We start from the raw sequence: 16,463 nt of genomic DNA on the forward strand, positions 1-16,463 counted from the left end.
TACCCACTTAGTTCACCTGTTAAATCTACAATAGATTTGAGATCAGTCATGAGGCACATTAACAAGTCCATTCATTCATTCATTCGATTAGTCATCTCCTTATTCATTAAATATCTATGCATTGCTTATTACTATGTTCTAGGCACATCGACGTGGAAGTGCATGTCCTAGTTTGGGTTGGAAACCACCATCAGATAATTCTGTGCAATAGGGCCTTAATATTTTAATTCCTTGTTTGTTAAAAACAATTATCCATATGTTTCTATGGGACTGTGAAAGAGCTAGTCCAAATCTGAGGGTGTGTCATCTATATGAAATCTATCACTGTTAGCAAATTGCCTTGAAAAGAGAAACGAGACTATAACTCTTAGAAAAAATTCTGTAAGTACTCAATTTATTCATAAAACAATACAGTTTAAATATTTATGATTTTTTCAGTCATACATATTTTACCATCATTCCCAAAATGTTGTGCATTTGGTTGACATGTATTTGCAAGGTTAAGATCTATAATTATAACACTGGAGATCATACAAGGCATTTGATTCGCTTATTAATACTTCCTCCCGCAACCAACAACAAACAGATTTATTTTGCCTAGTGATTTACGTCCCCATCTCTCTGACTAAAAATAAGTTCCTCCTTGTGCCTTTTATACCTGCAAAACACTTGTCCATTTCTCCATGAGAACATTATACAAGTGAAACATTTGTTTTGGTTCAAGACTGGCCAGTTTCTATCAAAATAAAACACACCTCCATGCAGAACAATGATTCTAGGCATTTCTGCTGATAGAATTTGCTCTCAGGAGTGATAAAAAGAGGCAATCAGAAGCCCCACACTAAGCTTACAGATCAACTCAGTGGACCAGGTTTCTGGGAAGCCATACTGCATGGCCATTGATCGTGGACAAGTTTCCATTGTTGTGATCCCACTGAAGACTCTTTGAGGTCACTCCTAGGGACTGACACACAAATGGAACCATTCCTGTTGATGTTGTGTGATGCCTCCTTTGAGGGGCAGGAGCTGGCAAGGAAGAACATTTCCTTGTCTGTTTAAGGAAGAGGTGAGACTATAAAGCAGTGAGACTGATTTGGGGTATGCAGCTTCTGGAATCAGTTTCACTACTTTCTATTCTCACCTCAGAGACAGGCGGGACTTTTGTGCTACTGGCAGGGGAGAAGTGCCCTTTGAAAGCAGACTAGGTGCTTCCCTGTTTCAGATGGTCTCTAGGATGACACCCCAAAGTCTAGAACCTCAGCACTCTTAAGTGTGGACTGCAATGGCATCATCTAGGACCTTGTTAGAGACGCAGAATCTTGGGTCCTGCAGATCTGGTTAACAAGATCCTCAGGTAGTTTGTGTGCGCAGTCAAGTCTGAGAGGTGCTGGGCCGGGTACCCCAGACCCACTTCTAGAAGTCTGTGTGTAGGTGGATGAACCTCTTCTTCAGTAAAGAGACCGTTTTTAGCAGGGAGGGATTAGAGATAACAATTGCGAAAACAGTGTGGTTTGTTTGTTTGTTTTTATTTTAAACATGCAAAATACAGTCCATGCATCTTGCCATTTTGAAAAGTCTCTCATCCTGTAGCAGATAAAACCAAATATGTTTTGGCTATCGACATTCAGTATATGTTTCAAAATGCTTTACAGTGTAAAGATAATAAGAAATTTAGCAAAATTTCAACAAACCTGTATAAAAAACAGATACAGATAACATTTTATTTCAAGGCGACATGCTGTAATGTAAAGAGTAAGTTATAATTATTTGTGTTTCCTTGTAAAAAGTCTTTAACAATGTAAGAGCTTAACAGATCCAGGCCTCAGGGCTACACATGCAAAAAAAATTGTCAGTTAGTTAAAAATCACCAAAACGTGCTATTTTTTTTAAATGTGTATGTGTGTGTGTCTTTTTAAGTACAGGAGTAGTAGAAGTATTAAATAGTAGCAGGAATAATATTTCACAACTCTGTAAAAGTGTGTGGAGTTCATGGTGCTAGTGTCCTGGAAGACTCATACACTTCTGATGAACATTTTGGCTTAATCCCTTTGCCATTGTAATAGTCCACGACTTGATTTGGGACTTCAGCCAACACGCTCTTTGCCAGGGCAGCTGGAGATGCCTGCAGGGAAGAAGAAATCACCGTGACTTTGGCACCTGGCCAAAGGAACCTGATCCAGAACCAGCCTAAAAGACTGCAATCTTGTTCTGAACAGCTACCCTCTCTCTCCCCCATTCATTCATTCATTCATTCATTCATTCATTCATTCATCATTCAATTGATATTTGTTGACCATCTACTCCAAGCAAAACCGTTGTAGAGTGTTAGAAAATGAACCTTTAATGTCATAATTATATTTTTCATGCCTGTCTCAAAATATAGAGCTATCCACATCTGAAGACGGGTGGAATTTGGACGGCAGAATGAATTGCTTTTAAGTTTTGTTCCCAAGTTGCATTCAATTCCAGGAATGATGCCAGGGTTTATAAGAGTTTGCGGTTCTTGCCATTAAAGGAGCTGTAATCATGACAGGGGAGTGTGGTGTGACCACAATGAACACTACTGTGAGCTTGAATGCGGTACCTGTTGTGGAACAACAGCAGCACATTACATGGGAGCTTCATAGAAATGTACAGTGTTAGACCCAACCCAGAGCTACTGAATTGTAATCTGCATTTTAACTTAGTGCCACAAGGGTGATTCCTATGCATACTGCAATTTGGGAAGCACTGCTCTAGAGTCACTAATGCTCTGGGAACAGAGCACAGAAAACGAAAAGACTAAGTCATATTAGAGGAAATCACAGCAGGCTTCCAAGAAGAGGTGGTATTTAAGTTAGGCATGTTTTAAAATGTAGAGAAGAAGGGGAATGATATTTGATCATTCTAGGGACAGGAGTCATCTGATGGGGCTGAAGGGAGTGTGAGTGTGTGTGTGTGTGTGTGTGTGTGTGTGTGTGTGTGTGTGTGTCTGTGTTGGGAGATATAGAACTGTTAGAGGATTCAGTTGGAAAATAAGCTTGAGGGCAGGTGATGGAGGGTCTTGAATACAACTGATTAATGTAGTCTTATTCTATCAGCATTATGGTCCCACTGTATGATTTGGGTCAGAGGAAGATGGGGGTCGTTATTTGCATGGACTCTGGAGTCATACATAGCTGGCTCTGACCTCTGGCTCTGGCATTCGGTACTAACTTTCTAACCTCAGGGCAAGTAAAATTGCCGAAGCCTCATTATTAGCTATTATTGAAGTTGAAAACTTGAAGCCGAGGGACCAGTTAACAAGTGTTTGAGATTCCTCAGCAAGGGAAAGAAAGAGGGCTCGACTACATGCCGAATGACCTGGTTTCTTGCTTTTTCCTTCCTCTGTGGCTTGCCGCTCAGCCATTCAACTTGGCTAAGTCCCCGTGTTCTCAGAGACAAACTAGCAAATAGAGATTGGTTTTTATCTCATACAGTTTTGAGGAGGCTCAAAATAGAGACACATATCTTAAAAACAACCTTCTGAAAACATGATGGGGAGTTTTTCTAAAGTGACCTCTCACATTTCGAAGATGTCTTAGCATGTTGGGCACTTGACATCCGTGAATGTTTTAGTTTATTAATGTCTTTTCAGAGTTGTGTGTTAGAGCATGGTCCACATGTGCACTGGGGTAGCTATGAAAGTCATTCCTACTCTTTACTCTCTGGCCACATCTCATAGAGTAAACCAAATACTTAATATCCCAGCCTCCCTTGCATTTAGGGATGGCCACATGCCCCAGTTCCGTCTTTTGAGACATAAGGATGTTTCTTAGAAAGCTTTTCTTTATTGATTAGAGGGAACAGACATGGTTGGCTCCGTTTCCCTCTTCTTTTCTTTGGACGAGAATGTAATTCCTGGAGCTATGGTTAACTGTTTTATCATCATGAGACAGCAGCAAGAGGAATCACCAAGTACTTGTCCTGATACTATCAAATCAGTAAAAAGAAGATGTCGGCAGCAGCCGGTCCTTAACTTCTTGATACATAAGAACAATGTATTTGTATTTATATAATCCAGAGTTTCTCAATTTGGCACTATTGTCATTTTGGGCCAGATAATTCTTGGTGTGGGGAACTGTCCTGTGCCTTGTGGGATGTTTACCAGCACCCCTGGCCTCTAATCACTACATGCAAGTAGCACCCCAAAACTATCACCATCATAAATGTCTCCAGACGTTGGCAAAGTTGTCCCTGGTTAAGAACCACTTGTGCAGTCCACTGTAAGATGAATCTGCTGTTATTTGAAGACAAAGATATTCCGAAATAGTGCTGCCAAATGGAATTCAGTACGATGATGGAAATATTCTATTTCTGCACTGTCCAGTATGGTAGTCACTAGATGCATGTGATTATCCAGCCCTTGAAATGTGGGTGGTGTGACTGAAAGCCGAATTTTAAATTTTATTTCATTTTAATTAATTTAAATTTAAACAGCCACATGTAGCTATTTGTCACTGTATTAGCAGTTTCTTTTCTTAAAAAATTTTTTAAAGTTTATTCATTCACTGAGAGAGAGAGAGAGAGAAAGAGAGACAGAGAGAAAGCATGAGTGGGGGAGGGGCAGAGAGAGGGAGAGAGAGAGACTCCCAAGCAGGTTTTACACTGTCAGTGCAGAGCCTGACATGGGGCTCGAACCCATGAACCTTTGGCTCATGACCTGAGCCAAAGTCAGATGCTTAGCCGAACGAGCCACCCAGGCACCCCTACACAGCACAGTTCCTAAAGTACTCTCCCATTCCTTTGCATATCTGGGCTTGTGGCTCTGGTGAGCAATTAGGCCTTGAGCACATTATCTGGTTGGGGAAAAGGCCAAAAATGTGAACACAGCTGGTGTTTGCAGCTATATTTATTAACTACCCACGAGGACCAGGTACTGTGCTAAGCTTTATATAGGCATCACCTTCATTGTCATCTGCCTCGTTTTACAGATGAAAGTCTCTCACACAGAAAGGTTAAATAACTTGCCCAGAGCCACACAGCTCAGAGTCTGTGCCTTGTCCACTTCAAAGCTTTGAGTTATTATGCAATGAGAGGGAATATGAAATGATACCAGCTCACCTTCCATTTTATTTACTGTGTATTGAATTCAGAGTAGATTTGTTTGGATAATGATATGGTTTTCAAACTTGAATCTGAAAACCATGAAGATAAGCTGGGTGATATGCTCCTGGAGTTGTTTTTGTCACCCACAGAGCATCTGGAGACGGGGCAGCAGACATGCGCAAGCAGCACCCCTCCCTCACCCTGATCAGGGCGCTGCCCTTCTTGCGGACGACGCCCTCAACTTCCTACCCACTAAGGTGCTGTCCTTCCTCTTATCAGCTCAAGCTGTGAGGCTTTCCTCTCTGCTGCCTCTGAAGTCCTATAGCAACATTTGAGCTCTTTCCAATCACCCACAGGTTGCTTAGCATGGGAGTTTTCTGTGGACACCTGTGTCCCAACTCTATAATTCTCCAGCAAATTCCTCAAGGACCTGTGGCTTTATCATCTCACTGTGGTCCTAGTCTAGCACATGCTGTGCCCACAGAAGGTACTCGATGATTCTTTGAGGAATACGAGGAGGCTGGGGGAGAGGCGAGAACTTGCATGGCTCTGTGGCATTGCTATAGCACGCAGGTGTGTGTGCAGGTGTGTGTGTGTGTGTGTGTACGCACATGTGTGTGCATGCAGGGACAGAAAAAGGGTGGTTTGGGGAAGTGCATGAATCTCCTAGGCGGTGAGGTCTTTTGACCCCTCTTCACTCACACAAAGTGGTGGTCAGTTATGTGGCTACTTCTACCTGGCTGACAAAATGGGGCAGGACATGAGACTCTGCGAGGACAAGCCCCTCTCCCCACCTTGGGCATTAGGTGGTAAGTCGCTTCTCTAATGAACAAATTGCAGCACACTTAGCTTGCTCTAGCACATCCCTCCACCTAGCAGATACCACTCCTTGCTGTCCCCATGCAGACGACCTGAGGGCTTGGTGAGCCTCTTTTATTTAGTAAGCCTCTTTCATTTGGAAGCACCCTCCCCAGGCAAAACACCGTCTTGTCTTCCGCAGCTAGCCCTCACCCACGTTATTGCCTGTGTGCTCTTTGGGGGCTTGGTGCTACTTGGAGCTCCCTCTGTACTCACCGCTGTAACCAGGGATTGATTTTAGGCTCCTTTAATGATTCTAATTACACACAGTTCTCCTTAAAAGGAGAATGGCAATTGTGTGGCAGTAAGGAGCCCTGGAGTGTGCAGCCATCTTCTCTAAGTAGTCCCGGCAGGCCAAGAGATGTAGGGTTCAGTGGAAGCTGCTGGGCTTGTGATTTATCTGAATGTTTTCTTTAAATCCTGTCCCCAAAAGGTGGTAAGCAGCAATTTGTGAAAAGCATATGCCAAAGGCTCTGACGCCGTCCCTGGGACTTGTTGAAAATAAACAGTGACCTATCCATCCTACTTCCACACTTGCCTTACCCAGTGTAGCTAGGGTCCCAGTGCGAGCCCAGACTGGGATTCAGATGTTTCTGGATGTATCCGATAAAATGACTAGGAGAGCAAAAGGGTTTCATATGAATGAGGGTTTTGTCTTGAAGAGAAAGGCTTTCCCAAAAATGTCAGAAGGAAAAGCTCAAAGTGGATGGCAGAGTGCCTGACCCTTAACAACTGACTTCGGGCCTGAGGACGGAGGGGCTGGAGAGGAAGCCAAAGACATTTCCAGCAGGGGGACGGGAAGTGTAGGCATTGGTGGTCTGCATTAGTGGTCCAGGTGACAGAGGGCTCTCTGTAGCATGGAGAGGAGGGGGTTCTTGTCATTTCCAAGGGGACTTCTGGGGATCTTCAGGGCACCAGGATTCTGATTCCCTCCTGCTGGGGCAGTTCAGGTTCAGTTAGCAGCCCTGGAAGCAATATTTGCTGGCACCACACGCAGAGGGGAGGGCAAGGCCTCCGTGGCTACAGGGCCTGGGGGTGCTCTGCTTGTGAGCGGCCCAAACAAGGGGCATGGGACCAAAGAACACGGAGGACTGTCTGTGACAACACCTGTGATGCCCAGATACAGCCGGAGGAGGCTCTGAAGAACCCCTCAGAGCCACTACCAGCACAGAGAGAACCTTTGTGTATCTCAGAGAAGGTGTCACTCTGGGCAAGTGTGGCCCTATACATGCAGGGTTTTGTGTACATTTAAAAGGTGCCTCTTCTTCCGTGGAGTTAAAAATCATCCCAAATTAGGAGATGCCGAAAACCGGTTACAGAGCAATTCCTTAATGCCACGTGAGAGCACTGTGTCATGGGCCTGCTTCAGGGGCGTCTGGGGACTGCAGCACCGCTTGACTTACTGTTTGTTACTGATGGGAGTCCACGGCCGTCAAGCTAGATGTTAACTTGCAGAAACCTGACAAGATTTCTGCCCAGTCGAGGAAGTAATCTAAAGATGATAATTATTATTTTTTAACCCTTTTGGTCATTAGGCAGTTTTGAATCTGCCTAGCAAACAAACGTATGCCAGTATTGCCCTCCCCCCACCCCCTGACCATAATCAGCTATTTTATACCCTCCTTTGAATAGCTTTGTTATCTTTCTGGTTCTCTCATTAATGGGTTAAATAAATCTTTCATGCTGTTTACTGTATATTTATAGAGGATTTAGCTCTCTATCGTTTCAAAAATATACTTTTCCAAGGGAAACACAGGCAGCTCTGAGGGTACGTGGCTTGACAAGGAGAACCCAGGCTGAACTTCAGCTTCTCCTTGCTACGTCAGCCCGGCACCCTCAGGCTGGGAACAGCCTGCCCCATGGCACATGCAGCACTGTGCGCACTAGAGAGCCGAAATTATACGGATGAGGGCAAGTGCCAGTGAAACGCAGGCTACCGCAGTTAGCATGACTCCTCAGTTATCACTTAAATTACACGTCTTTCTCCAAAGAGCCAAGCTCTATGCATCCTGCGGGTGGGATGGCCCGGCCTGGCAGGGACAGCTAGCGTGGCTTCCCCCCAGACACTGGTGGCAACGTGTGGGAGCGAGCTGGCTTGGGTTCTGCTCTTCCACGGGAAGCCCCAGAGATATGCGTACGTGTTTGAAGTTCCTGAAGGGCACGAACTGGACGATGTCTCGGAGGACAGGCTCTCCCTTGGGTGACCTCAGAATGCCGTCGTCACCATCCAGCATCTGCATGTCGCTGAAGTCAGCGTTGCCCACCCCAACGATGATGACCGACATGGGGAGGTGGGAGGCGTGGACAATGGCCTCCCGGGTGTCGGCCATATCTGTGATGACACCGTCGGTGAGGATCAGCAGGATGAAGTATTGCTGTGATCGATCGAAGGCCAGGTGACGACAGGGATGGAGAGGTGGGGGAGACAAGGACAAACCAGTTATGCACCCAGGAGGCTTTTGTGTATACTGACCATCACGACTTTTATTGAGTCCTGTGTTATAGCTCTAAAGACTTAAGGTTATGATGAATGCAGCCTAAATGCCTGCAAGTAATTGTGGGTTAATTCTAATAATCACCTTAGTGACAATTACAAAGCACAGTGTAGTGGACAGAGCAGCAGAAGGGAGTGAAGACTCATTCAAGGCTTCAAAGACTCACTCTCTGAGTTCCTGGGAAAACTCCTTACCTCTTCTGGGTCTAAGTCTCTTCATCTCCTAAGTGAGGAGTGGGACTAGACCACTTATCTCGTTCTCTTCAGCTGGGGGATTTTTCAGAGTCCACGAATGAATGGCCCCATGTAATACCATGAGCTCCATGTGACCACTGAGCCCTTGAAATGTGGCTAGAGGAACAGAGGACCTGGAGTTTTAATTTTATTTCATTTAAATGAATTTAAATTTAACTTTCAAAATGAAGACTGGATTCAGTTATTGGAAACCTTTGCAGGACATCTGGAAAAACTCAGGTATGTGAATCTAATTTCTCAATGATTAATATATAAAATCTGTACAAAGATCAAGTATTTGTGGTGATGATTTAGCATCCAAACTAAGACGCTGTTATGTATTAAATACACACAGATTTTTCAAGACTGAGGACAAAAGAAAAAATGTAAAATATTTTATTAATAATTTTTATATGGAACATATATTAAGATGAGAATATTTTAGGGGCACCTGGTGGCTCAGTTGGTTAAGCATCCAACTTCACTCAGGTCATGATCTCGCGGTTTGTGGGTTCTAGCCCCATGTCGGGCTCTGTGCTGACAGCTCAGAGCCTGGAGCTTGCTTCAGATTCTGTGACTCTCTCTCTCTGCCCCTCCCCCATTCGCACTCTGTCTCTGTCTCAAAAATAAGTAAATACTAAAAAAAATAAAAAAAAAGACGAGAATATAATATTTTAGTTATATTGGGTTTCAATAAAAGTAATTCCCATGATTCTTTTAACTTTAAAAAATGTGGCCACTAGAGAAATTAAAATTGCATATACAACTCCCATTATATTTCTAGTGGACAGCCCTAGTCTAGAGCCTTGCTGGTGAGAGTGAAGGTTACTGCCTCTTTCCCCAAAGGCCATGCACCATGGTTTACTTTGAGTGTGACTGTAGGTACTCAGCTCCTGTGGCTTCCTCCTGCAAGTTCTGGCTCCCTGCCTGCAGCCTGGCTGGCCTCTTTCACCTGGATGGGATGGAGGGTGGCTCATCTGGGATGGAGACTGCCACAGAGGCTCTGTATCCATCAGCACAGGGAGGGCTCAAGACATCCTATGGGGTCTGGAGAAGGAAGACTATCAGAGGTCATCACTGTTGTGAGTAGCATCATGAGATCCTCTACTGTGAGATGAGAGGGAAGCAGGACCCTGACATCCCACTCGGGCCAATCTACTACAATTGTTGCAATGGGCCCAACATCTACAGGGAATAAATGTGGGGTTATTAAGCTATTTCAGGTGGCCATATTTCAAAGAAGAAAGGCTGGATAGAATAGCCACATTCTGAAAACATTTGGTTTTGAGGATCATACTTAAAAGGTTGGACACAGGCTAGTAGTGTTAACAGTTCCCACTTCTCTTTGTAAGTCTGAAAAAAACACATTTTAAACAAAATAACTGGTCAAAAGTGCAATTGGAGAGAACAGAAACTCACACTATGTTGAAGACAGCCACATGTTCTAAATGTTTTCCATATAGTTTAATGTAAACACTAATTCTGTTCTATGTCCATTAATGAACTGCCCATCCCTAGTTCCGGCTAACCAAGCAAGTTTCAGATTCATTTGAGTGGTACATTTTCATCCATAGCCATGCTCTTTGAGTCTTATACAGTTACAAAATGGGTAGTCTGGGAGTTTAGAGGAAGAGTTCAGTAGGACGACCCGAGGATACAGCTAGGGAGGCACAGAGAAGGGGCAGAAGGAGGCCACTTGGTGGTTGGGTATACAGGGAAGAGGTATAGGAAACACCAGAGCCACCAATCACCCTTCCCAGGGTATGCCTTGGAAGGCCGGGCAGATGTCACACCTAGATGGAGATTGCTTCTGTGTCATAGTCTTCCTTTCTCCACTCTCCTCAACTGCCATCTGATCTGATCTTTGTAGTCCAGGGGATGGGTTGTCCCTACCTGCTCAATGACTCCCGAAACAAAAACACCCGAGAGTCACACTACCACATCAAGAGACTTCAGAGTTGAAATGGTCTAGAGACAGGGTTGGGAAAATATTTTATGTAAAGGGACAATAACCAGTAATTTAGGCTTTACATGCCATACTGATCTCTGTCCAACAACCTAATCTTGCTCGTGTAATATGAGAACAGCAATATTCTATACTTTATGTGAACGGGCATGGCTGTGTTCTGATAACATTTTAGTGACGGACTCTGAAGTTTTAAATGTCATATAATTTCCATGTGCCATGAAATTCTTCTTCTTCTTTTGATTTTTTTCAACCATTTAAAAATGTAGAAGCACTTCTTAGCTTGCAAACCATTGAAAAGCATGCTGCAGAATATAGTTTGTTGACTTTTCATCTAGAGCAGGGATTTTGTTTTTTTAAATATTTTATATTTAAGTAAACTCTACACCAAACATTGGGCTTGAACTCATAACCCCAAAGCCAACAGGTGCATGCTCTACCAACTGAGCCAACCAGGAGCCCCTAGAGCAGGGATTCTTAACTTGGGTCTGTGGACTATTGAAATATTTCAGATATTTCAGATTTTGAAGACTGAGAACTTGGGGTAAATTACATTTTTATTTTCACAACCTCTAACTGAAATTTATCATTATTTCAATTCTTAATATAATCAACAAATAAAATTAGTTTTAACTGTACTTACAACTTCATCACCAATAGAAATCACAGAATATTTTCCTGTTAAATTACAGTGACTGAAAATATCTTACTATGTCATTTATAACAACACTACTTAGAAATTACCGACTTATTAGACTAGTTACTGGTTCTCATAATTTAATGTTAATAAAAGAAGCATTTTATTACTATATTTATCATGCTTCTTAGCCACCTTTAAAAATGTTTTGCTGAATGCATTTCCACATATTTGGTTTATTTACAATATATATTTTATTTTGCACATTTTTTTTTTTTTACAAATAGTTTATTGTCAAATTAGTTTCCATATTTTGCACATTTAAAAGCATTTCTGAGAAGTGGTCCATGGGCTTCACCAGCTGTTAATGGTGTCCCTGGAACAAAACAGGGCCAGAACCCTGGTCTGAAAAGATTGTCGGGATTCTAGAATCTCATCCTTCCAGGTTCAAACTAGCTAAAAGTAACAGGCTGCAGACTGCCGGATCGAAATCCTGATGGAAATTTCCGATAAAGCAAGCAGTAGCAGTTACTTCCAAAGTCAGGCTAGGAAAATGCTCACAGATGAAATATTATAGTCTTTGGATGAACTGGAGGTCTTGTTTAGATAAAGAGGGGATTTTTTTATTCCTCCAAGAGTTCCACAAAATTGAGAAGAAAATCTGACCGCCATAGACTCCCTGTACAACTTGCTCAAGAGGCCCAAGGTTAGCAATCAGTGATAACAAGGGGTCCTGGACCATACACTGTTTGAAGAACAGGGAAAATCTCTAGTGGAAAACATCAGTGTTTCTGGACTTCAGGGTAAAGTATCTGAGGTTGTGTGGATTAGAGACTTCCTTCACTGATTCCTGACCTGGTCTTTCAGAGCAGACACACCTGTTCTTGAAGGAGTGAGTCATGACCAAAAACTCACATGGGCTTACATCAGGCCTGAATCCAGACCCACACCTGCCCAGTTCTTTTTATTCTTGTGGGTCCTGGTTGCTAGAGGGGCTGGGATCATTCAGTTTTTAAACTGGGCTCTAGGGAGCCCTGTGAATATCTTATATGCTCTTGGGGATAAAAGAGGTAAAGGCAAACAGGCAAGTTTGAATCTCATCCCTTGGCCCAGATTTAGCAAGAATGGTCTATTTTCTTAAAATCTATTTTATATGTTGGATTTCTGAGCAAGGTATAATTTGAAGAATTTGAATTTAAAGTTCTGGTGATTGAAAAAAAGTTAAAAAAATAAAATAAAATACTGATCCTGTCCAACTCTTATTTCTAAATCTTCTATCTGTGAGGATTCAGTTTTCTCTGTGGCCTCTGTGGGTTTGGCAAGATGGAGGTGTTATTGACTCTGAGAAGTACAATTTTCAGAAGAATGTTGGGGAGGAAAGTCTGACTGGTATGGGTGGATGGAGACAGTGAGGTAGACCCTTCTTTTGTCTTAAAGGAGAGTAAAGTAAGGGACAGTAGCTAAAGGGTAAAGTGGTGTCAAGGGAGAGATTTTAATTCAAATAGACATTATAGCTTGTTTTATTTGCTAATGGAAATAGTCTGCAGTAGGAAGGGGAAATTGATGACAAGCAGAGAAGGGGAACATAACTGCTGGACCAACGGCCTTGGACAACTGAGAGGGGATGAGCTCCAGTGCACAAGTCAAGAGACTGACATCAGATACCAGCAAAGGCCTCCATCTACTCTAACATGAGGAAGGCTGAGAACCTGCACACATAGGTTGGAGGGGTTCATGTCAGGAGATGAGGGAGTAGCACATAAGCTTCTTCATGGAAATGCAGTATCTTGGAACCCAACATAAAATTAGAGAAAATTTCACATATTGGCAATGTTCTACTAAATCTGAAAAAGAAAAAAAAAAAAAAAAGTAAAGAAAGCTAGTAAACAAAGATATTGGTACCATTAAAAATGACATATGGAAAAATTACTGTGGTTATATTCAACTCTAAGATTTTAGGGATAAAACCAAACTCGTTTCAGCCTCGTGACCTTGGTTTGCATTTTTCTTAAAAAAAACCATTAATAGAATGTAAAACAAATATTTGTCATGATGCTTTGTGTTGCTGCCTCTGACCACCAGGGGACAGAATCGTCCATTGTTTTACTTCTGCTTTGCTTTGCTTTCATCTGTAGTATGGGTGGGTACATTGGAAAGCAAGCTAATTTTTGGACAATTTTTTTTTGCCCCAGGAACATGAGGTGAGTGCGACCTGCAGTGGACTATAATAGTTTCCGTTGTTGCATGTCTCCTGGGTTCAGGTAATGTGACAGATATTTGAGATATGTCATCTCTGATTTTCACAATAACCCAGCAGAGTTTGGTATCATTATCTTCAGTTTTCAGATGAGGAGACTGAGGGTGGGGGAGGGTGAAGTCACTTGTCCAAACTCACACAAGTAGAAATGTTTGGATTTATTGTCAGAGTGGGATGGGTGCTACGGTCAATATCCGGTTGGGTAAACATCCTTTAGCAGGAAGACCAGCCCTCCCCTTACCGATGCCTCCTTGGTGTTAGTTTCCTCTGATGCTGACTTGGCGACCTTCTGAATGATGGGAGCGATGTTGGTGGGACCGTAGAGCTGGAGCTTCGGAAGGCAGCTCTGATAGGCTTCCACAACTCCTTGAATTCCTAAGGTGAAATTGGCAAAGATCAGTAGCAGTTCAGTAGTCCCCTTAAATATATATGCAATCAATCAACCCACACAGAAATAAAGCATTAAATTGCCCCAATAGTCCTTATCAATGTCACATTTATGTCCGTAAGGTAAAAAGGAAAATACCACATCACTGGTGGTGTTGCCTGCACTACTGCTGAAATCATTCTCTTTAAAGACTCAAGTCAAAAGCAACCATTTCCACAGACATTTCCCTAATATCCCACTTTACACAAAAGATTCCATTAGATCCTCACAGCACAATGAAATAGATGTTATACCCCTTTTATAGGTGATGAAACTGAGGCTCAGGGAGGCTAAATGATCTGCCTCAGGTCACAAAGTGAGTAAGTCGGAATCTCAGGATTCAAGCCTGGGTCTTGCCTGGCTCTCTCTCAAGACTGTGCTCTTAGCCACTGGGCAAGTCAGCTCTAATGTTTCTCTAGTTTTCACACCACCTGCTGACTCTACTCTAGTATATATCATCCTTGGCCGCCTGTAGGAGTCATGTGTATATCATGTGATCATCATTATTTAATGGAATATGTTGTGGAATTTCTTGTTGGAAATAATGGAACACTGGCGAAAGCCTATGAGAAGGCTCTTTCTGGCACAAAACCATAAAGCTACTTGTTTGAAATCACTGAGGATATATCCTTTGCTAACATGTTGAACGTGGCAAATGATTTTGATGATTCCCCCTCTCCGTATTCCTTTATAGAGGAGAAAGTTGTGATAAATAAATCCCTGGTGTAAACTTGGAAAGCAGAAAGAGGGGTAGTGTATCATTGCCCAATTGGGCAAATTTCTCCCCCATGATTTTTTGGCAGAGAAATCCAGAAATTACTATCAATACTCTTGCTGTAAGCTCAAGACATATGCATTCCTTAAGAATTTTTAATGTTTATTTGTTTTTGAGAGAGAGAGTGAGAGAGAGTGAGCATGAGTGGAGGAGGGGCAGAAAGAGAGGGAGACACAGAATCTGAAGCAAGCTCTGTGCTATTAGCACAGAAACTGATACGGGGCTCGAACTCACAGACTGTGAGATCATGACCTGAGCCAATGTCAGATGTTTAACCAACTGAGCCAGCCTGGCACCCCTGCATTCTGTCTTTTATGGCTATATTTCTGCTCTGTTATTATGGCTCTCCGTTGCCTTTGGAGTAGTAAATTTATTTGGATCAAGAAAGCCTAGTTGTCTGCTGTGGACAGATGACTGTGGATAACTGACACACTGCATCAGAGGAGAGAGACTAAAATAGGAAAAGTACACACAGAAGGGCTGTGAGACCTTGGCTTTCTTTTATGTGTGATTTACCTGCACATTCCGGGTTGTCTTCATTAAAGTTGATTGCGAAGTCGTGAGAGACCTAGACACCAATTAAAATTTAAAAAAGGAAGAAAGGAGAATTACAACTTTAATCCAGTAAGGAGGCACTGGGGCTTAGAGTTTGCAAACAAATGCCCATTACATTCATTATGTGTTAAGCAGCAGGAACCATTTTAAGCCTTTACACAATCAATCTGAGATGGAGGGTGAATTCTAAGCTCCCTGTGGAGTTGAGGTGACAGGAAGATTTTCTAGAATCAGATAAATGCTGGCAGGAGGGGAGAATAAGGCATATAAAAGGAATTGAAGAAAAGATTTCAGAAAAATGTAACTCCAAATAGCTTCCAGATAGAACTGACCACAGGCTGGAGGCTTAGATTTGGCTGAGATCTATTTGGACCCTCAGTAACCCAAGCTGTCTGCTCAACATGGTGATGGTTATAAAGGCTCCAGCTAAGCTGTTGACGTTTAAGAATCATTCTAACAAATATGACATGCAGAAATATAGGGCCTGAGGATTTTCACATATATACAGGTAAAACGGACTCTACTCCAGGAAAAGTAATAAAGTAATGTACTTTTTAACCTTCCAACACAAATTCCTCTACCTGGCCAGACCAGGCAGGACCATAAGATTGAATAAGATATTGTTTACTTTTTTGTTTCTAAAACCTGATAAAACAAGAGGGATGTTTTGGTATCAGGCCATTTTTATTGGATCATTTGGAATTATATAGAGACTTGCATTTCAAAAGCTATTTCCAAGCATTGACTCTATTAGAGGCTAGAAATAGGTAACTGTGTTAAAAGACCCCTTTTAGTGTTCACGTTAGCCCACTTTTTTTGCCCCAAGAACTTCCAGGAAGTCAGCTGACTTCCAACCATCTTACCAGCTTTACTTACCTTTAGTCTTTCTCAGGCCTCCAGAGCCTGCTTTGCCTGCCCAGCTGAAAGTTTTGGGAAACGAATGTCCCTGGGAGTAGCCCTTCGTCACTCACTGGATGACAGGATAAGGTGTATCAATACCCCAGCTCTCTTAACTCTTGGGGTCTGTGTGTGCTCTATGTTGTGTGTGCTCTACATTGTTCTCCCAGCAGAATTACGCTCCAGCTGCCCACAGTGGTAACTGGCTTGTTAGCATTCCTTAGGTTGACTTTCCCCCATTTTCCCACCCTCTGTTGAGGTTTCCTCCACCTCTCAAATAAGCAACTTGCATCCAA

The 16,463-nt window shown here is 42.7% G+C and overlaps 1 protein-coding gene across 1 annotated transcript in view; it reads right to left on the minus strand.

Annotated features, from left to right (window-relative positions):
- Positions 1-441: 441 nt before the first annotated feature.
- CPNE4 (copine 4) overlaps positions 442-16,463 on the minus strand; it is a 462,890-nt gene continuing 446,868 nt past the window's right edge. The window contains exons 13-16 of the mRNA XM_077752280.1: positions 15,232-15,283; positions 13,755-13,888; positions 8,064-8,300; positions 442-2,122 (exon numbers count right to left, since the gene is read on the minus strand). Coding sequence (XP_077608406.1) covers positions 1,988-2,122; positions 8,064-8,300; positions 13,755-13,888; positions 15,232-15,283 — 558 coding nt within the window. The 3' untranslated portion in view covers positions 442-1,987. The remainder of the gene's footprint in view (positions 2,123-8,063; positions 8,301-13,754; positions 13,889-15,231; positions 15,284-16,463) is intronic.

This window comes from Crocuta crocuta, unplaced genomic scaffold, assembly GCF_008692635.1.
Source record: "Crocuta crocuta isolate KB4526 unplaced genomic scaffold, BGI_CrCroc_1.0 scaffold580, whole genome shotgun sequence".
Lineage (NCBI taxonomy): Eukaryota > Metazoa > Chordata > Mammalia > Carnivora > Hyaenidae > Crocuta > Crocuta crocuta.